Source organism: Carex rostrata, chromosome 11, assembly GCF_964058835.1.
Source record: "Carex rostrata chromosome 11, lpCarRost1.2, whole genome shotgun sequence".
Classification (NCBI taxonomy): Eukaryota; Viridiplantae; Streptophyta; class Magnoliopsida; order Poales; family Cyperaceae; genus Carex; species Carex rostrata.
The window spans coordinates 515,699-535,188 of record NC_135928.1 but is presented as its reverse complement, the minus strand read 5'-3'; the positions used below and the strand labels follow the sequence as shown (position 1 = coordinate 535,188).

Here is a 19,490-nt window from a genome sequence, read left to right as displayed (position 1 = left end):
TTGGGTATGGATATGGGTAAGGATTTTTTTTTCGTTAAATAAATAGATATGGTTATGGGTAAAGATTATTCTGAATCCGTTGGATAACGAGTAATTATATAAAATAAATTATATCATAAGAAGAATATTATGCTAAACATTTTACTTTTTATTTGAATGTTAATTTATTATTTAGTTAAGGAATTGAATTTGTTAGAAGAGATATTTGTGATTTTTTTTTGCTTAATAAAAAACTATTATTTAGAATTAATTGCATATTTATATTAGTAATTGTGATTGCATATGTATGACATGATAAGTCTTAATAGTTTATTTGTAAAAATGATAAAATCATTATATTTGTATTATCCGTTATTCGTCCACTGTCGTTTCGTTACCCACTAATCTTAACGGTTATAGGTGGGGTGAGGTAAGAAAAATTATTAACTGGTATAAATAGAATATGAGTAAGATCAATTATTAGTGAATAGAGTATGAAAATAATTTCACTCTAACCGTATCGTAGCTATTGACACCCCTGCTCACAAGTTACTAGTCAAATCTCTTTTATTGCTTTATGCAAAGGTATTGTTTATTTGCTTTATCTAAAGTGGTAAATCTGACTTTTGTCCGATCCGGTTTACTCAGATTTTAGTTCAATCCAACTCCATAATTTCAAAAGGCTCAATTAATTCATACTTTACCTGTTTTGAAATCTGAAGTGATTTCGAAAGTCCGGTTGGTTGTTTCATTTACATATCATATTTAAAATGTCCGTCCGATTAAATTCGATACGATTTGATAATTATAAAAAAAAAAAAAAAAAATCATGTCTAACTCGATTCGTTCTAAGGTGTCCCAAAATATCGATACAGTAATTTTCAAAGCAAGTATCAATTTTTTTGACATGGGGTTAAGTGATTTGGTTTGTGAGATTAAAAATAAAAAAGTTTGTTCCTATAGATAGAATTAACTCATTCATTAATATGACGAGGAGAATTCAAATATCTTTTTTTTTTGCACTATTATCATGTCTCCATTTTATTAAATGTTAATAACTCAAAATTTAAAATTTAAACGTCAAAATAAAACCATTAGATGTGATCTATGTTATTTTTTCTATATGTACATAAAAAATTGGGGGAATTTCACGTATACCCCTTAAAAACTTCAAAATTACGTATTTCCCCCTCTAAAGTTTAAAATTACGTATTTCCCCCCTCTAAACTTCAAAAACTCACAAATTTACCCATTTTATTGTATTTTATATTAAAACACATTCTAAAATCTTAAAATACCCATTTTACCCTTTATTAAAAGCATATAAAGCCCATCAAACTCAAATTTAAATCTAAAGGGTTCCTCTACCGTTTGATCCGTGTGCATCGCATTAAGATCTGTGCATAGTGCTTCAATTTTGTGTTGATCTAGCATGCACGGATCTTAAAGCAATATTGATTGGTGCGCATCGCATTAAGATCTGTGCACGTCACATCAATATACGTGTGTGTTCGCATCAAGATTCGTGCTGATCTTGCTCACGCATATTTAAAAGCAGTTTGGACAGTAGAAAAAATGTTCAGATTCAATTTTGAGTTTGATGAGCTTTATATGCTTTTAATAAAAGAGTAAAATGGATATTTTATAAATTTAGAATGAGTTTTAATATAAAATACAATAAAATGGGTAAATTTGTGAGTATTTGAAGTTTAGAGGGGGAAATATGTAATTTTAAACTTTAGAGGGGGAAATATGTAATTTTGAAGTTTTTGAGGGGTATACGTGAAATTCCCCCTAAAAAATTTATCACTTCCGGATTTATATTTTTGTTAATCAATAAGTTGAAAAATGAACGTTCCTTAATTATCCATATCAATGTTTTTTACAAGCTCTTGATAATAAACAAAACAAAGTTGAAATGTCATAGTCTTTTACATGTACACACATAAAATGATATACATCATATATAATGGTTTTCTTTTGACATTTAAATTTAAAATTTTGAATTATTAGTTTTAAAGTTGAAAGTATGATAGAAGTCAAAAAAAATAAAGACATTTAAACCCTTCTCGATCTAATATGACATTACGTATCTAAATATACAAAATATTTATGGAAGTATAAATTCTGTTCAAAAAATTAAACAGAATCCCCTCATAATATATTAATCTTGTTAGCGGGCGAGTTTGAAGGGTACTTTGCTTCAGATAATTCACAGTATGCCTCTGATTTTAATATACAGTAGAAAATTAATGTATGTACAATTAATTGTCACCATGCATCGCATATATTGGAATACCTAGTATTAATACTTAACGTATATAGCTAATCTAATCTTACCATTATAGTGACAATATTTTCGAAAATACTGAAAAGTTCTTAGATTAATTGTGCAATAAAATGATATTTATCTCATATAATTCATAAACATTATTACATAATTTCAAATCCATGGAGTAAAATGCGTTTGTACTCCACGCCGTATTTCATCAATTGATTTTATTAAATGATATTTCCCTCTAGTAGTCTCTGTGCTATCTTAGATCTTTACCCTCTCTGCATTTCATCAATTGATTTTATTATTATTTTATCAATAAACTTGTAGTGTTCTTTTAAATTCAATATCTAAATTAACAGTTCAATATAATTTCATGTAGTGCTCTTTAAGCTCATCGCCGTACTCGATGGAAGATGTTAAATAATTTCAGACAACGTGGGTTAATTTCTTTGTAGAAAAATTAATATTCATAATTGGTTATGAAATTTCAAACAATGTCAGAGATGATGCTATCTTAGCTTGTTTTTGTTGAAACTATCAAATTTAGTTAAGATGATACTTTTAAATTATGTGTTGTTTTATTTGTATAATTATGGTTGTCCATTATATATTTCTTGCATGTAAATATTTAATTTATGGCTAGCAAATTTGGAGGCTAGCCCAATATTAACCGAATTCCTAACAACAACAAAAAAAAATTTAGCTCCAATTTTTTAAGAAAAAAATATAATTATTGCAAAACGATTTATACACAACACCGGTTATTTAACAAAACAGATGCTAAATGTAACAATTATAGCACCATTTGAGGCTAAAAAAAAAATCCGGTGTTAAATGTAGCTTATATCACCGATTTTTATAAAACTACCGGTGTTGTACATTATATTTAGTATCAGTGCTAATCAATCGTAGAATCAGTAGAAAAACCGATTTTGAATGTAAAAAAAGATCGGTGTTGATTTGAAATTATGTAATAGTGAAAATTTATGAAGATCTTCATTTATTTTGTGCAAATACTAATATTTGACATATATATTATTTGAAACAAAAGACAACAAACATTCGAATTATGTCCGTACTATACCCCGAATAGAATCACTAAGCGTAGATCTTATCGAATAATTTTCGAATTTTAAACTTGTCAATATGTCCAATGCTATGTTACATTAAAAATGTACTTGGAACATAGCTGTAGTGTTCATGCTATTATTAAAATAGCTAGGATCGACATTACTGCTCACATTCTAATTGTGAATTTGTACATTGCCATGCTTTTATTCAGTTTGGCTTGTGGAAGTTTCTCTTCAGCTACCTGAAAAGTAAGATTTTTGCTTTTTTGGTTTCTTTTATTTTTACCTTCTTAATTTATAATTTCTACTTAACTACTTTTATTCTTTTACCTGCGTATTTAGCATGGGAAAAAGTTTCATGGTCTCACCAAAAGACCTCTCTTTTGTGTGATTTAAAAGCTTAAAAGATTACTACTTTTCGATGGATGTGTACGATTATGAGACACTGAAAGAGGTTGAGTCTGGTTTACGGCAACAGTGCTTGTTGCATTATATAAAGTACCTTCTTTCCTTCACCTTTCACAAAACCCACACTTCTGACTTCCCCTCTCTCTCTCTCTCTCTCCCTATCTCCCTATCTCTTTTTTTCTTTTCTTTTTTAAAAAAACACACACACACAAAATAGAGCAACAACTATGCACCACCAACACTAGTTAATATATATACCTAATATATGCCTTCGTAGAGGTAGAGCACAGAAACTAAATTTGCTTGCTTCCTAGTTTCTCTAGTTTCTCTTATTCCAAAAGATGGAGAGGCAAGGAACTGTGAGGTCTAAGGAAAGAATTAAAATAAGATTACCACCGGGGTTTCGATTCGACCCGACCGATCAAGAGCTTGTTCTTTATTACCTCAAGCCCAAGGTTTTCTCCTTGCCTCTGCCTGCTAGTGTTATTCCAGAAATCAATTTGAAGAAATATGATCCCTGGGACCTGCCAGGTAACAGGTTTCTTTTTCTTTTCAAAATTATTTTCCTCTTATTAATTAGACACTATTTTTTCCTGACATTTTCTTGAGGTGTTAATCATATATATATTTTCTCTTGGTTGTTATTAATTAGTACAGATGTGAGTAGTTGCTAATATTGATTTATTCTGTTTATTCTTAAATTTAGGTGTTGGTCAGGGGGAGAGATATTTCTTCAATATGCTAGAAGCAAATTACAGAAGAAACAAAATGTACAGATTAACTAGTTCAGGATATTGGAAAGTGACGGGCAAGGATCGACCTGTGACGACTAATTCGCAAAGTAACCGGCCTATAGGAATCAAGAGGATTCTGACCTTCTACATAGGGAAACTGTCATGTGGGTCCCAGACTAACTGGATCATGCATGAATACTGCCTCATGGATACCAACATTGTTGGTGTATGTCAAACGAGGAACACAACCAATGTATGTTAATTTGATACTTGTATAATTTTGTTACTGCTAAAGACAATTAAAATAACCTATATATATATTATCTGCATGCATAGCCTTTTGGGTATAGATTTTAACAATACCTAAGATATATAATTGGAAATATTATTCAAATCCTGGCCAATCCATGCATGTTGAGTTAACTGCCACATTTCTCATTGTACCGTACGATCGAAATTGGCTATGCTTCTCACCAAGTAAAACTTAGAAATTAAGGCGATGAATGTTCTTGTTACTGTTATGTTATTTCAGTACACTTATATGTCTAACATGAAATCATACTAATTAGTCATTTCATGCAGGATTTCAACTTATCCAAACCAAAAGGTTGGGTGGTTTGTCGCATTTTTGAGAAGAATAAGTACAAATATCCAAATATGGTGACTATAAGATCATCATCTTGCGACCGAGTTCTCAGCCAAGAGAATTTGCTTCCTTCTTTTCGATCTGATCTGGCTTCTTCTTCAAGTTGCGTAACTTATTCAGATGAGGTTGAACAAAATAGTACCTGCACCTCTAATCCAACAAAATAAGAATTGCAATTAGGCAAACTCTTTCTCATCAAAGAAAGTCTGAGCTCTAGAAAATGTGGAGCTACTGGTATTTAGTACTTAGATATAATTAATTTTTCTATCTGGTCATTGTATTTTAAATTTCTGAATTTATTTAGCTTTTCTTCATGTACTTTTTATATTTAATCTACAAATTCAGCTAACAGTACGTGTTTGAGTTAATTCCAGCTATCCATAGTAGAATTCATGATTATTTTTTATTGTTTACTGAATAAATGGGGGGGATTTACAACAAATCATATAGCTAGGTTTAAATTTTTAATTATGTATAATGAAATTTAATTGAATTTTATTTTAAAATAATAATATGTGCATGGTTCAACCTGGCCTCCTCATTATGAATTTTAAGTTTAAGTTTAGCTCTCAATCTAAATTTTATAGATTAACAGTGTGTATAAAATTAAATCTGGTTTGGAATTTAGTAATGCTGCCTAGCTAGCTAGTAGGCTAGTAGCTACAGCACAATTTTACAAGCAGGTGAATTAAAATTTAAAAGAGAGTTTGATTACAAAGCACAAAGAAAGAATCTTTTGATGGAAAGAGAAATATAAAGGGTGAAAAGCAGAATCCTTTCCCAATCCTAATGCAAAGGGAATCCTATGCTGTTTTCAAAGCAGGGAATAAAATCCAATCGTTTAAAATTGAGATCCCGTTTTGAGTGGCCGCTTTATTCATCATGAAGAACAAGAATAAACTCATGCTGATGAGGTAAATATTCTGATGAAAGAGCACAAAAATTACCAAAATTTGCAAAGTCTATAATATAATATAATATAATAGTGCTGGTACGGTACCATACCATCATTGGCTTCTACAATATATACTTATCTTTCGCCTTTACTTTTTAATGAGCATGGGTGCGTCCGTTTTTTTTTTTCCTACCACCCTCAAAAATCAGAATTAAATGAATACCATCCAAAAAATCGGAATTCAGATTCCGCCACGTTCGTACCGTGGATCTGCGAACAGGTTGACCCGTCCCCAGATCCATGGTGCGAACGAGTCGGTGCGCAGATCCACAGTGCGAACGGGTCATGACGCGAGCGGGTCAAAGCGAGCTTGTCAGTGCACAGATCCACGGGTCGGTGCGCAGATCTATGGTGCGAACGGGTCACGCGAGCGGGTCAGTCCGCAGATCCATTTCGCGAACGGGTTGGCGATTCGTCCGCAGATCCACGGTGCGAACGTGGCGAAATCTAAAATCTGATTATTCGGGTGGTATTCATTTAATTCTGATTTTTGAGGGTGGTAGGAAAAAAAAAACGGTGGGTGCGTTATGACACAGTCATCTGATATATGCCTATATATTTCGATGCAAAGCAAAAATACAATTATATATATATAGAGAGAGAGATGGGCTATGGTGCATTGCAATGCATGGACCCCCTTATGCATTGCACTATAATCACAGATTTAAAGTCCAAACGACCGATCCGAACCGTTAGATGTTTAATCCATATTGAAATGTGTTTGGAGACCAAATTTTACATTTTTTGGAATTTTTTTACTATTTATTAAGTATTTTTGAAAATTGTTGTTTTGCTGTGAACAGTAAAAAACAGTAAAATTTTCTGGACCATCAGATCAGCTACTTTCAAAATTGCTTAATAAATAGTAAAAAAATTCCAAAAAATGTAAAATTTGGTCCCCAAGCACATATTAATATGAAGAACAAGATGAACGGTTCAGATTGGTCGTTTGGACTTTAAATCCATGATTAATAGTGCAATGCATAAGAGGGTTCATGCATTGCAATGCACCATAGCCCATCTCTCTCTCTCTCTCTCTCTATATATATATATATATCTCCTCCTTATTAAGGAACTTAATGTCTAGATATTCTGCAAGGGTTCTGATTTACTTTTTTTTTCGGAATGATGCTCAACCGTTGAATTTTCAGATCGCACATAGATGAATTTTTCAAATTATGAGCTTCAACACTTAAGTATGCACTGGTCGCGCCGCATATGATCCCAGTGCCACGCCGCAAATGATCTCAGTGCCAAAATTCTTACCACTATATTAGAGTTCACATGTGTTATCTTGTAGATAAATATAATATTTAATTATTTTTCACTACAAATTTGATTTAAATATTCTCTCCTCCTTATTAAGGAGCTTAATGATTTCTACTACATAATTTGCTCCCGTTGCTGTGCACGGGAACGATTACTGGTATATATATATGTACCTCTGTAGTATTGTGAATACAATAAACTTATTAACTATCTGACAGCGCGCATCCTCATAGATTACTTCATGTTATATATACGAATAATTAACCCTTCTAATAAATTAAAAAAACTCATAGATTTACCCAATTTTTTGCATTTTTCTATTAAGACTCATTTTAAATTCCCACAATTAATTAGTTTCCTAATGGTGGTACTAAGCTGTTACGTGTATATGAACAATTAAAGTTTTCTTTTGGTATTGGCAGGAGCATGTCTATAAATAGAGTTGAAAATGAAACGAATTAAGGAATAACGTACGCAACTATATATATATATATATATATATATCAATTGTCAGGTTCACAGTACAGAACTATCAATTTTTAGCTAGCTAGCTAGCATTCTTGACAATGTCTTTGTGTGTTTATATATAACCTACATCTTATTTTTGTTGGTAATATTTTTTTATAATTAATGATGTTGATAGAACCTACATGTACAATTCATCTAGATATTGGTCGGAAAAAGAAATGTGGTTTTAATTAATATTGCTGCGTGCATGTTCATATATACTACCATACATTCGATTAGAATCCACAAGAGGAATAAATAGCTAGGTCCCGCCGATCGGATGGTCCAGATTCAAACTCAAAGTTTGAGTTACCTCGGAGGATATATATGGACCAGGTATGCGCATATATACTGCCCCAAATTATACAAATTATACAAATTTACCCATAAAAAGACATTTCGATCGTAATAATTTTAGAAGAGATATATTTTGTTTAAAAAATTTAGAAGATATATATGACCATTTGTAAAAGAATATTTCTCGCTAGACACTTCAACCACATGCAAAAAAAAATAATGTTTGATTTAATCTATACTCTTAAGGTGTTCACGTTTCAGCACAAAATCTGATTCGATCGTTATATCACTTCAACATTAATTCATGCAACTATAATCTCAAAATTCCCCCAAAAATCTATTAATTCGTTCAGAGATGGAGAAGATTCAGCAAGATGAAGATCCAACGAATTTAACGAATTTCTCTAAATTGTTTTGCTTCACTTTCCCAATAGCGCTCCCCCTATATATATACGTAATCATAATCAAACATTAAATGGGTTATTGCATGCCTTCTTACAAAAACACGAGCTAGCTAGCTAGCTAGTACAACTAATTAATATTTAACAAAGATTTCATACAAAAACACCTTCACTTGACATAATATATACATAAATTAATGGACTACACATAATTTAAACGCTTGTAGATCGAACAAATCAGATTTTGTGGGAAAACAAAATGTATAATTAATTAAGTGCATCACAAGTAAAATAATTTCTTCCCTTTGGTTGATGAGTAAAATGGTTGTGATGCATCAATCAACAAGAAACAAGAAAGACACTCTTGGAATGGTTAAGTAGTTTAAGTAAACTATGTTCAAAGCAATCATGCATCTTAGAATTAATATATTGGCATCAATACGCGCATGTGCTTCAAACCCATATCTAATCCAATTAGGTTGTTCTTAAGTACGATTATCTTTTCAATTAATTCAAATTAATTATATATGCATTTGATTAATAGGGATATGCAAAGATTTAGAGCACCTACATTCATAAAATTAGGCTGAAATTAATTTAAAGTTAATTTCAAAAGCACTTCACACATGCAATTAATTTTGACATAAATTAAAAAAAAAAAAGTCTCCTGCTTCTCATAAATTAATTTTTAGAATAAATGAACAAATAAGAAATAATATTTTTACCCATCGCGACATGACATCTTGATAAAATAATTTCATTAAATAAATAGAATCACACATGCATCCCATCCTGAAATTGTAAATGAAATTGTCATCTAAAATTTGAAATTGACACAATATTATCAATATATATATAGATACTCTAGTTAATTAATACTTGGGTGATTGCATCCATAAATTAATTAATTAATTAATTAAGGTTTAACATGAAGGTGATGAGCACGTTACCTGATTGCGCCGACACAAAGTTACTTGATGCCTTGGTCTTTAGATTACATACAACAACAAATTAATGAAAAGATTTGGAAGTTGCACTAGTATATATATATATATGTCATCATCATATTTTGACTTCTTTTTCTTACAACGTGCTAATGAAAAAGATACGTAAAATTAAAGGATACAAAGTTAACTCACAACACACACACATATATATTGCGCCTCTAGCAAGGTTTTGAGGAATTTGATTTTATTGCGCCTCTATATTTTAATAAACTTTTTACTTTGTTTTAATGATCTATATATTTACCTAGCTAGATGACGTCCAGAGCACGACGTCACACCTAGCTATAGCTAGTTGCGCGCTTTAGGACCAGAATTTCAGATGATATGCAATCAATCGTGCCCCTGGACCTGGAGTGGACCATTCAATATTATATTCCTCTATATATCATCCTTTTATTTTTATTTTTTTTTTATTTTTATTTTTTATTTTTATTTTTGACACACAACCTAATTTCCTATTTTATTTGCTGCATCTATAGTGCATATATTTTATGAGTATCACTCTAATTAAAAGCTCGGAATTACATATTGACCCCCCTAGAAATTAATATCTATAATTAAAATCATGCTGGCTTTTCCAAACTATAAAGAACTATATATGGACCAGATAATTATCTTTATAAACTAATTAAAATACTCAGTGAATTCTTACATATCTTTGAATGCACACTTAACTATTACACCATACACTTATTTATTTTAGGTTTAGGATTGCTTATATGACACCTGACATGCATTTTTAACCCAGTAAAAATGTGGTTTCATAGTTTATAATAGATACTTTGAGCTTCCATACTCATCATCCAAACCACTCTACAATTGATGCACATTTGTTTATAATAAAATACAAAACTTCAGTCTTCATTATTATGCACGATGCCCGTTTGACTATTTTATATATATATATATATTGCCAAGTTAGCAAAAGACATAATGTCAGTGATGATTTTAATCAATTTGGGTCACGTTTGTGATCTCAATATCATCAAATTAAACTGATGATATAACCTCCAATATATGTCATCTACAAGTGCATAAATTTATTTTGTGCAAAATTCAAGGAGAGAGATTAAATACTATGCATAAACTAAAGTGCATTAATGTATGTCAATCGGTTGATGTTTTTAATCAATTTGGGTCAAATATATATGATTCTTATATCAATATCGAAACGGAAGAACAAGTGCATAAATTTACTTGCGTAATTGTGAACAAGTCCATGGTAACTACTATTAGTATCTCGACGAGACCGAACCAACAATGCCAAACTACAGCCGAAGACAACTCGGCATGAACGTCAAAATGTTAAAAGGGGTAACATGTTACCACATTAGCTACTCTGTCATTTTCCGGCTTCGGCTCTTTGCTTTTGCTAGTGCATATCAGCCGCACAAGCTCACGCAGCTTGTTGGCCGCCAGCCTATATCCTCTTTTTGTTTGGTTATTTCTTGTATTGCGTTATTAAAAATTTGATTAGGATTGGTTGATATAATGAAACGGATTCAAGAAGAGAAGCACGCCCTCGATAGAGTAGCGAGAGATTGTGGATTGTATAATTGTACTCCGCAGGTATGGTTATAAGATTAAGATTTTTGAACTGACTGACACTTCCCTTTAAGAGGCCTATTTGTACAATTATACACCTGCAGGTACACGTTAAAAGAGATTATGGAATGCGAACAAAAAGGGAAGAAAATTAAAAATAATAATAATAATAATAATAAAATATAAATACAACTCTAGATACATAATATATAACTCTTGAGTTATTTTGTTAACATGGACAGAAAAGAGAGGCTGTACATGCAAAATAGCATCTCAATTTACATAGCTCTTCTTGATAATTAAAAAAAAAAAAAGAGATAAGAAATATTTATTCAGTTTGAGTTGAACCTGGCCAGAAGACCAATCAACCCAATCAACGGTTGACATTTGCCATATTAGTTAACGAAGCAGGTGAATACCCATATGCGTATACCCCCATAGGTGTTGCCATAGGATGATCAAATTTGCAATTCGGCCCAAACTTGCATATGCCGTACCGAGAATAGAATTTACAGTGTATTTCACCCTGAAAAGAGAACTTCACAAATGATACAGTTCTTTGTTTCCTAAAAAGTTTGCAACAATGAGAGAATGTGATTGGCCCAGGGTATCAATTTTTCCTGGTAAAGCTTGATACATGCAAAACCAGCCAGGCATCTTTTTTTTTTTTTTGCAAATAAACACACTTCTAGTTGTTTTGCTTCATTTTTTATGTAATTTTTTAGAATCCTACTTGGATAACTTAAGGCCAGAGAAACTACAACACAACAACAACAAACAACTAAAGACATATAACAGCAAAACTATTAAAAAGGAAAGAAGTACCTCAGCAGACATCATACAACAGCACAATAAATTACTTAACCTTAATATCAACGCGACCGCCTGAACAAAGTTATCTGAGAGATAAATGTACTGACTGAAAGCCCAGTCTGACCCAACACGAAGTAAATAAAAACACCAAACAACCTCCGGCAAATACCCCAAATTGGAAAATTGAAGCATAAAATATGCACAAACAGAAGGTAGGAATGTCAGGAAAAATAATCACCATACCTCAACTAAAGGCATATTTTGTAGTTACTAAAAAGAAAAAGAAAACACATACTGTACTCTGTACAACTGAAAAATAAACCTTATCACAAAAAAAGGTTTTAACATTGTTTCCTCAGTAGAGACGACAACAATATCGTATGCCACAAGAAACATTCATTAGTCCCACAAAACAAGAAATACCAACTCTCCCTCCAATAACAACAGACTAACATCCATATTACCCTCCATGTCCCTCACACCTTTTAAGGGGAATTAATAGTACTTTCATATTTTTCCAAGAGCAAACAAAACTAAACCAAGAGAAAATGAAAAAAACACTTACAGGTCGGAGGGGAAGGCCAAGAGGGCTAAGAAGGCAGTCAGGAGGAGGAATGCGGCGCTCACTGGGGTGGTGAAACTTGCATGTAACACCAAATTTACAATCACCTGTTTTCATATAATACTGGCACTCAGGCTGGTCAGGCTGCTCCGGGAAGACACTTTCTCTGTGAAGTGCTGATTGGTACTGTGGAGGAACCGAAATGGAAGCAGTGTGGTTGCTTCCACTGGCTTCTCCCTGGTGGGAGGTCATGCCGCTGTTGGGACTGTAAAGATGGTAGGTGGCTGAATGTTGTTGGCTGCTATCTCCAGATGACACTGGCAACATTTGGCCCTGCACTCCCATAAATATTTGCTTTTAGTACGGTTATTCTGAGTGGAGCGGTCTGGGTGGTTCAGAAATATTCTCTTATAATATGTTGCCCCCCACCTAGGTAAGTGGGTTTTTCATTTTCTTCTTCCTCCTCTTCATTTTTGTGTTCCAAAAGTCATTACTGAACCAGAAAACTCATACAGATATCATGCCAACTACCGTTTGACACCCTACGGGATAGTTTTGAGCTGTATGTTTTAGCTTCATCATATTAAATTGCGGCTTTTCACCGAATAAATAAGTTAATGAATAAATTGCCGCTGTTGCCCAACCCAGTTTGTGAATCTTATTTCTCTCAGGTAGATAAATAAGTATGAGCGCACAATTAATATAAAGATCTATGATTGTCTTATGTACTAGTTAAAAGAACTTCATCCAAACTCAAAAAGACATAAGATGTATGCTTTCTATATACAAAGCTTTTAATGAGAAAAGGTATCTTACTGCATAAGCATTCCAGCTAGGTAAAGGAACAAGTCCTTGAGGTGCCATGAGCTGTGCATAGCTAGAAGATGCGCCCTGCTCCCATCTAGGGCTCGCCATATAAGAAGACTTAGAAACGGGCCAGCTCATCAGACCACCTCCAGTAGTACTATATGAACTCTGGCCAGGATTTATACTAGTAGGGGCAGTATTGGAATTTACAGAAAATACAGAGGCAGCGTCAGAGGAAGGATTTGGGTGGTTGAATTTACAAGTCATGCCGAATTTACATTCTAGGGTTCTTAGGTAATATGCACACTCCTTCTCCCCCTACACAATTTGAGGAAAATAGAAGTTAGTGTCCAGATGATCATCGTTAGTGATCTGTCTTCCTTCGATCACTGGGCACAAATTATGAGGCCGCCTAAATTATAGGAACATAACAAAAACTTGTGCCATCTCAGGTACTCTTCACATTACTGTTCTAACATGGAACGGTAGAAAATCCCATGTTGGTATTTTTCCCTTGGACCATGTTTAGTAGTGGGATAAGAGTTTCTACTTATCCCTGTTCCTCTTCCAAACATAGTCTTGAAAGTTTAGTAAATATCATGTTAAATAAACCGAGGAGAAGGAAGATTAGGGAAAAATAAGAAAATTGGTAGAATGAGAAGGAAAGAAATAACAAACCTGCCGAAGAGGGTAGCCCAAAGAATTTAATTGAGCTCTCCCGACGATTCCAGCCTTATCTTTTGGGTGGTGGAATTTGCATGTAGGCCCAAATTTACATGTTCCAGTCTTTAAATAGAACTGCAAAGGCGACAAAAAATTTATGATTGAAGTCAAGGACGTGAGTGACCTACTATCACCACGAGAAATAAAAAAAATAAAAAATGAAAATGCACAAGTACCTGGCACTCAGGTTGTCCCACTCTCTCAGGATATTCTTCCTTAAGTCTAGCAGCTGCAATAGCCTGGAACATTAAATGAGGTAGGCCAGTTAGAAGTTTCTAGAAACAAAGAAGTCCATAAAATATTCTTTCAATGGGTTCTATTCCAAATATTTCAAATTTAGATGTTAATGTTTTAATGCATTTGATGACAAAAATTAAATAAAAGAAACGTTCAAGGTTGTATGCCCATATCACATCAAAACACTATGCATGCCACCCCAAATTGAGATAAATCCCACATAGTACTTGAAGATAAATAAAAAACAAAGAAACAAAAAGGAAACATCAAGTGCAGAGTATACATTTATCATGCTATAAAGGGATGTACAGAGTAGTTACTATCTTCCCAGGTACACATAGGAATTCCCTTCTCCAAAATAATAGTAAAAGATTCAGGAGTGTCATACCAATTTCCTATCAGGAGGATGGTTGAACTTGCAAGTGGTACTGAACCGGCAGAGACCAGTCCTGAGATAATACGAACAGTCTGGCTCACCAGATCTTTCGGGGTAAGAGTTAGTGGCGGCACCATTATCCATAATCGCAACCGTGCTACTGCTACCTGTCACGTTCAGTTGCTGCCAAATGGCACCTGAATTATCATAATCAATAACAAAAGTGAAATTTCACGTGAGTTGCTGCCTTCTTCTTTAAAAAATAAACTTCTTGAAATTAGGTGAAGTTTCCTACCCCAGATAATGAAGCCCTAATAGATGCATTTAACCCTCAATTTTGTCAATGAAGCCTCAACTTATGTACAGGTTGTGTAAAATAGTTGTAATGTGATATACTTCATCAAAAAAAAAAAATGGGTAAAGAGGTACTAGAACCAGCACTAGTGACGCACCAGCTTCTACACATTATGAATGTAAACAATATAGGACAACAACGGAAAGCAATTATTGTTGTTTTATTGCCAGAACAGAAGAATTATGGGACAGTTAAAAAAAAAAAAGATAGAAGGAATGGGCCAGAAGGGCCTTCCCCCCTGTCTCATGTCTCATCAAAGGAAACCCTTGAAATTCTCACATAAAAATAAAAAGAGAAAACAAAGAAGTATGTCATAATTTCAAAACTTTACGAGAATAACCAAATGATCAAGCAAATATAATACAAAAATTTTGCAGCAAGATGTACAAGGCATAATAAAGAACACATAGCAGATGGTGGCAATTAGCGGTAAACATCACTAGCACAAATTGCAATGACGGATCCACCTTAAGTCAATTGACCCCCATTTATTTTCAAAAATTTTGTAATTATACATAATTTTCTATAAATTTAAGAGCAAAATGCTATGGCTACTGTAGTATTGACCACCACACGCAGCATAAAAATTTTATATAATTGACCGCCCATTCATGATTGATGGGTTTGAAAGTCTAGCTCCGGCTCGGACAAATTGACTAAACCTCAGTGCTTGAACAGAAAAGCATGTAGTATTTTCGTATTTCATTGTATGATTTTTTTCATAACATACAGTATTACGTACTAGATAGAAGTATCAGTTAACAAAATTCCAATGGATGTGTGAACATTCCCAAATAACAGACTAGTCATAAACCCACTCGTCCCATCTACATGCCACTGGATTGAAAAAAGAAGCCAAAGGTCTAGTAAAATAAGAATTACACCACAGTCAGCCAGATGGCGACTATTGTTTGAACCATACATAAATACAACCCCAATTTGTAATATTACCGCGTGAACACTCACAGACATGAAAATAACATAAGCACAAGCAACTCGTAAGAAACCACTTGCCAACCGAAACCCTAACCCTAACCAAAATGGAACTGACCTCCGGGGATGAGGGGAGGCGCAGCGGGCAGCGACGGCGAGGCGTCGAAGTCCATCGTCGGCAACATGTGGCGGCGACGGTGGCCATCACCAGATCATCCTAGCCACGTGAGCCATTATAGGATGCGAGAGCGAGGGAGGGGAAGAGACAGAGAATCGTACGGTTTGGTTCCTCTCTCTCTTTTCTTTATGTTTTTTGGTTTTTTTTTTTCCTCTCTCTTTTCTTTATGTTGGACAGGTTCTAGGAAGTTAGAACAGACCGGGTCAATGAAATTGGGTCCCACGAAAATAAGGACCACCATTGGCAAAAAAAATAAAAAAAATTTACCACCTGTGGACCCTGTCCAAATACAACTTATCGCGAAAGAGAGGTGGGTGTTTAGGTGCGGTCCGTGTGTGAGGAGGGGAATGAACAAAACAGAAGTCTGTCCAGTGTCCATCCATTATACTGATTTTCTCTGTACTATTAATTTGTGCAGTCCTCTTTGTAACGAGTGACAACTGATAATAAATTGCCGCGCTGTCAGTGACCGGTGACATATCCTACCATACCATCAGAGAAACCTCAAGTTTCAACCGATCTGATTTCTTCGGAGTTGCCGAGTGTGTCGAGTCTGCTCTGCTGAGCACACGTGCGCATTACATACAAGTTGGGCTGGCTTAACCGCTGCCACTTTGGTACTTGGTAGGAATAGATCGTAGTCCGGGAATAATTCAATATGATGTACAACTATAAATCTAAACAAGTGATGTACAACTATAATTATTCTAATTTTTTCCACTGGAAATTAATCATCTACTAAATTAAATCACTAATAATGGCATTAATATTTTCGCCAAAATTTATGGAAAAAAACATGTAAAACCATGTCATGATATCAGATCCAGTCCAGTTTGACACTAGAGGCATTTGGGATGGACAAGTTAAACAAATTTTAGCCTGACTCCCAATTTGCTCGCATTCTTCTTTTATAATCTCTACTTGATTGCAGTCGAGTTATCATAATATATATTTTTTTTCTTTCTTTTTCAAAATCATATTTTTGTGGTTTGTTTCCTACAAGCAAATATTTTTTTTTTATCAGAACAAACTTTACAAGTAGCTCAATATATTGAGAAGCACAAAAAGGCTTTGTTTCGAACAACGATGGATGAGGTTAGAGTTCAATTCTGAAGAAACAAGATATAAAAAAAAAAAAAAAAAAAAAAAAAAAAAAAAAAAGATTGTGAATTGAAGTTTGTTGGTAAAAATTTGAAGGTTTATGAGAAATTTCAGTGTCGAGCTTCACTTAATAAACTTTGAATTCATCTAATTTATCAATTGTGTCATTAAATTTTTAAAAAATAGGTTTGAAAACGGGAGAGTAGATAATAAAATCAGTCATTAATAGAAGCAATTAATATAAAATACAGAGAGAACACATTAATAACTTACGTGCCACTTCTCTTCTCTTGATTGTCGAATTCACCATGTTGCCTCGCTCTCTAAGTAGAAACACAAGAGGCGGAAATCGAGTAGAGAGGGTATTTTATCAGCGACAATCCAAGTCTCATCAAATATTTTCACCAAACTCTTTTTTTTTTTTTATCGCCTGATCTTTTTTTCAGATTGAAGAAGTCGCTAATGCAAATTATTTTTCTCGCCCAAGCAAATTAGGGTTTTATTTGGTAAAGTTTTAATAAAGTTTCCTTTGAAAATAATAACCCAAAAAAAGCGAAAAAGCGATTTCGGTGCATGGGAAAAAAATTGTAAACAAATTAGATCTCAAAATAAACTCCAATTTCAATGAATTTGAAACCAAATAAATGTGAAATAAAATAAAGTGTTGTTATATATATCACGCGCGTCATGCGTTGATAAAGAATTATCATCATTTCAATTTTGTCTGTCTGTTCGAATATATGAGATTTATTTTTATTATTTCAAGTCCCTAAAAAGTCTAATTGAGTTTGTTTGTTTAAGTGCTTTTTACGTACCACTATATATATATGGATACGTTTGAATTGTTAAGAATAATATTTCTCAAACAGCGCCATTAATTTATTTTTCTAGCAATCAATAGCAAATTTATCTATCTTCTTAGTTCTTACTTCTTACAAGCACCATTCAAAATTATATTACTAAACAATATTAAGAATATATAATAGTGTCCAGTTATAATTTTTTTCGCACACTTCGATTAATACTTTTATTCATACTATTTTAATAACTAATTCAAATAATATTATTCTTGTACATTTTTTTTTAACAATTCAAACACTTCCTAATTCTATTGTTTATTTGACAAACTTTGAAAATATTTGAAAGTTAGGAAGAAAAAAAAACGGGATTTGAAATGAGGGAAACATAATAAAGACAAATTGGTATATTTTTTTAAGAAAAATGATAATTAAATACCATGAAGAAAATAAGGGTAGGTGGAAGTTGAGGAATTCGTATCACCCGAGGTTACATTATATTTATATTTGGATCCAGACCGTCCAATCAGAATCTGTACAAATATTAAAAGGACCTCGTGCATTTCATCTGGAATTGAATTGGTCTGAATTCTGATCCGAAAGTCCAAATCTAAATATGGAGTCAAGTCATTCAATTTTAAAAAATTATAAAATAAGATTTTATCTGAGTTCTGAATTTTTAATCTCTCGTATGAAGAATATTATCTTAATTATTAGAGAAAACACTAATTTTCGAAGTATTAAAATGAATTAGTATAATAATTTAGATAAGTCCTTTTTTTAGACATTATATTAAATCAAAGCATCAAACAACTAAATTTTAGTTATTCATAGAGAACATTTTATTGAGATTTCGAACATTGATGCTAGTGCATGGAGGACTTTTTTTTTTAACTATTATATAAAAAAAATTAGGTGAATGTTCTTAATATGAAAGATTACATGTTAAAAAAATATCATTAAAGCACAACTTTGTGTATATATTTAGAATTAGGCAGATAATTTCTTAAATATTATAAAAAATAAAGTTTCTAATTTCTTCATCACACATGAATACATATAAAGCTTCCATTTCCTTCCAAAAACATCAGTATTTTAGCTATTAAACGAATAATGCTTTTAAAATATTATTACAAATTGAAAAGTAAAATACAATTAATCGTTTTGTGTCACTTTATAATTAAGAATAACACATTAAATTATTGTTTAAAAAAAAATAGCCCTCAATACCCATCTTTATTTGTATCCTTTAGCAGATTTTTAAAAAAATCATCATCTTTAATTTTTTTTTTCACTAAATACTTATTTTATTTTCGCTCATATAACTTTGGTTTTTAAAGTAGAACTAGGGTGTTCTTAAGTTCATCAAGTCTCTTGGTGTACTCAAGTCTAAAATCAGTGAAATCGGTTTCAAATGACGAATCTAAACCGTTGAAATCCACCTATCTTATGAGTGATGCGTCTACATGTGAAAAATTTTAACATTCAAATTAATTTAGTTTAAAGTCAAGC

The 19,490-nt window shown here is 32.7% G+C and overlaps 2 protein-coding genes across 2 annotated transcripts; one reads left to right on the top strand and one right to left on the bottom strand.

Moving 5' to 3' along the window:
* The first annotated feature begins 3,866 nt into the window (after positions 1–3,866).
* On the top strand, positions 3,867–5,466 carry LOC144561804 (NAC domain-containing protein 104-like). Its single transcript, XM_078310900.1, has 3 exons — positions 3,867–4,266; positions 4,442–4,722; positions 5,052–5,466. The coding sequence occupies exons 1-3, from the start codon at positions 4,077–4,079 to the stop codon at positions 5,280–5,282; spliced, it is 702 nt and encodes a 233-aa protein (XP_078167026.1). The 5' UTR covers positions 3,867–4,076; the 3' UTR covers positions 5,283–5,466.
* Positions 5,467–11,272: 5,806 nt separating this feature from the next.
* Positions 11,273–16,406, bottom strand: LOC144562004 (zinc finger CCCH domain-containing protein 12-like). The gene is made up of 7 exons (XM_078311126.1): positions 16,021–16,406; positions 14,627–14,811; positions 14,178–14,240; positions 13,957–14,076; positions 13,288–13,596; positions 12,475–12,804; positions 11,273–11,622 (listed from the first exon to the last, which is right to left on the bottom strand). The coding sequence occupies exons 1-7, from the start codon at positions 16,085–16,087 to the stop codon at positions 11,470–11,472; spliced, it is 1,227 nt and encodes a 408-aa protein (XP_078167252.1). The 5' UTR covers positions 16,088–16,406; the 3' UTR covers positions 11,273–11,469.
* Between the last annotated feature and the right edge of the window lie 3,084 nt (positions 16,407–19,490).

Coding starts and splice junctions, on each gene's coding strand:
- LOC144562004 (XM_078311126.1), bottom strand. CDS start 16,087: ATGTTGCCGACGATGGACTTCGACGCCTCGCCGTCGCTGCCCGCTGCG. Junction 14,077..14,177: donor TGGGACAACCTGAGTGCCAG/GTACTTGTGCAT, acceptor TCGCCTTTGCAG/TTCTATTTAAAGACTGGAAC. Junction 12,805..13,287: donor CTAGCTGGAATGCTTATGCA/GTAAGATACCTT, acceptor ATGGGAGTGCAG/GGCCAAATGTTGCCAGTGTC.
- LOC144561804 (XM_078310900.1), top strand. CDS start 4,077: ATGGAGAGGCAAGGAACTGTGAGGTCTAAGGAAAGAATTAAAATAAGA. Junction 4,267..4,441: donor TGATCCCTGGGACCTGCCAG/GTAACAGGTTTC, acceptor TCTTAAATTTAG/GTGTTGGTCAGGGGGAGAGA. Junction 4,723..5,051: donor AAACGAGGAACACAACCAAT/GTATGTTAATTT, acceptor CATTTCATGCAG/GATTTCAACTTATCCAAACC.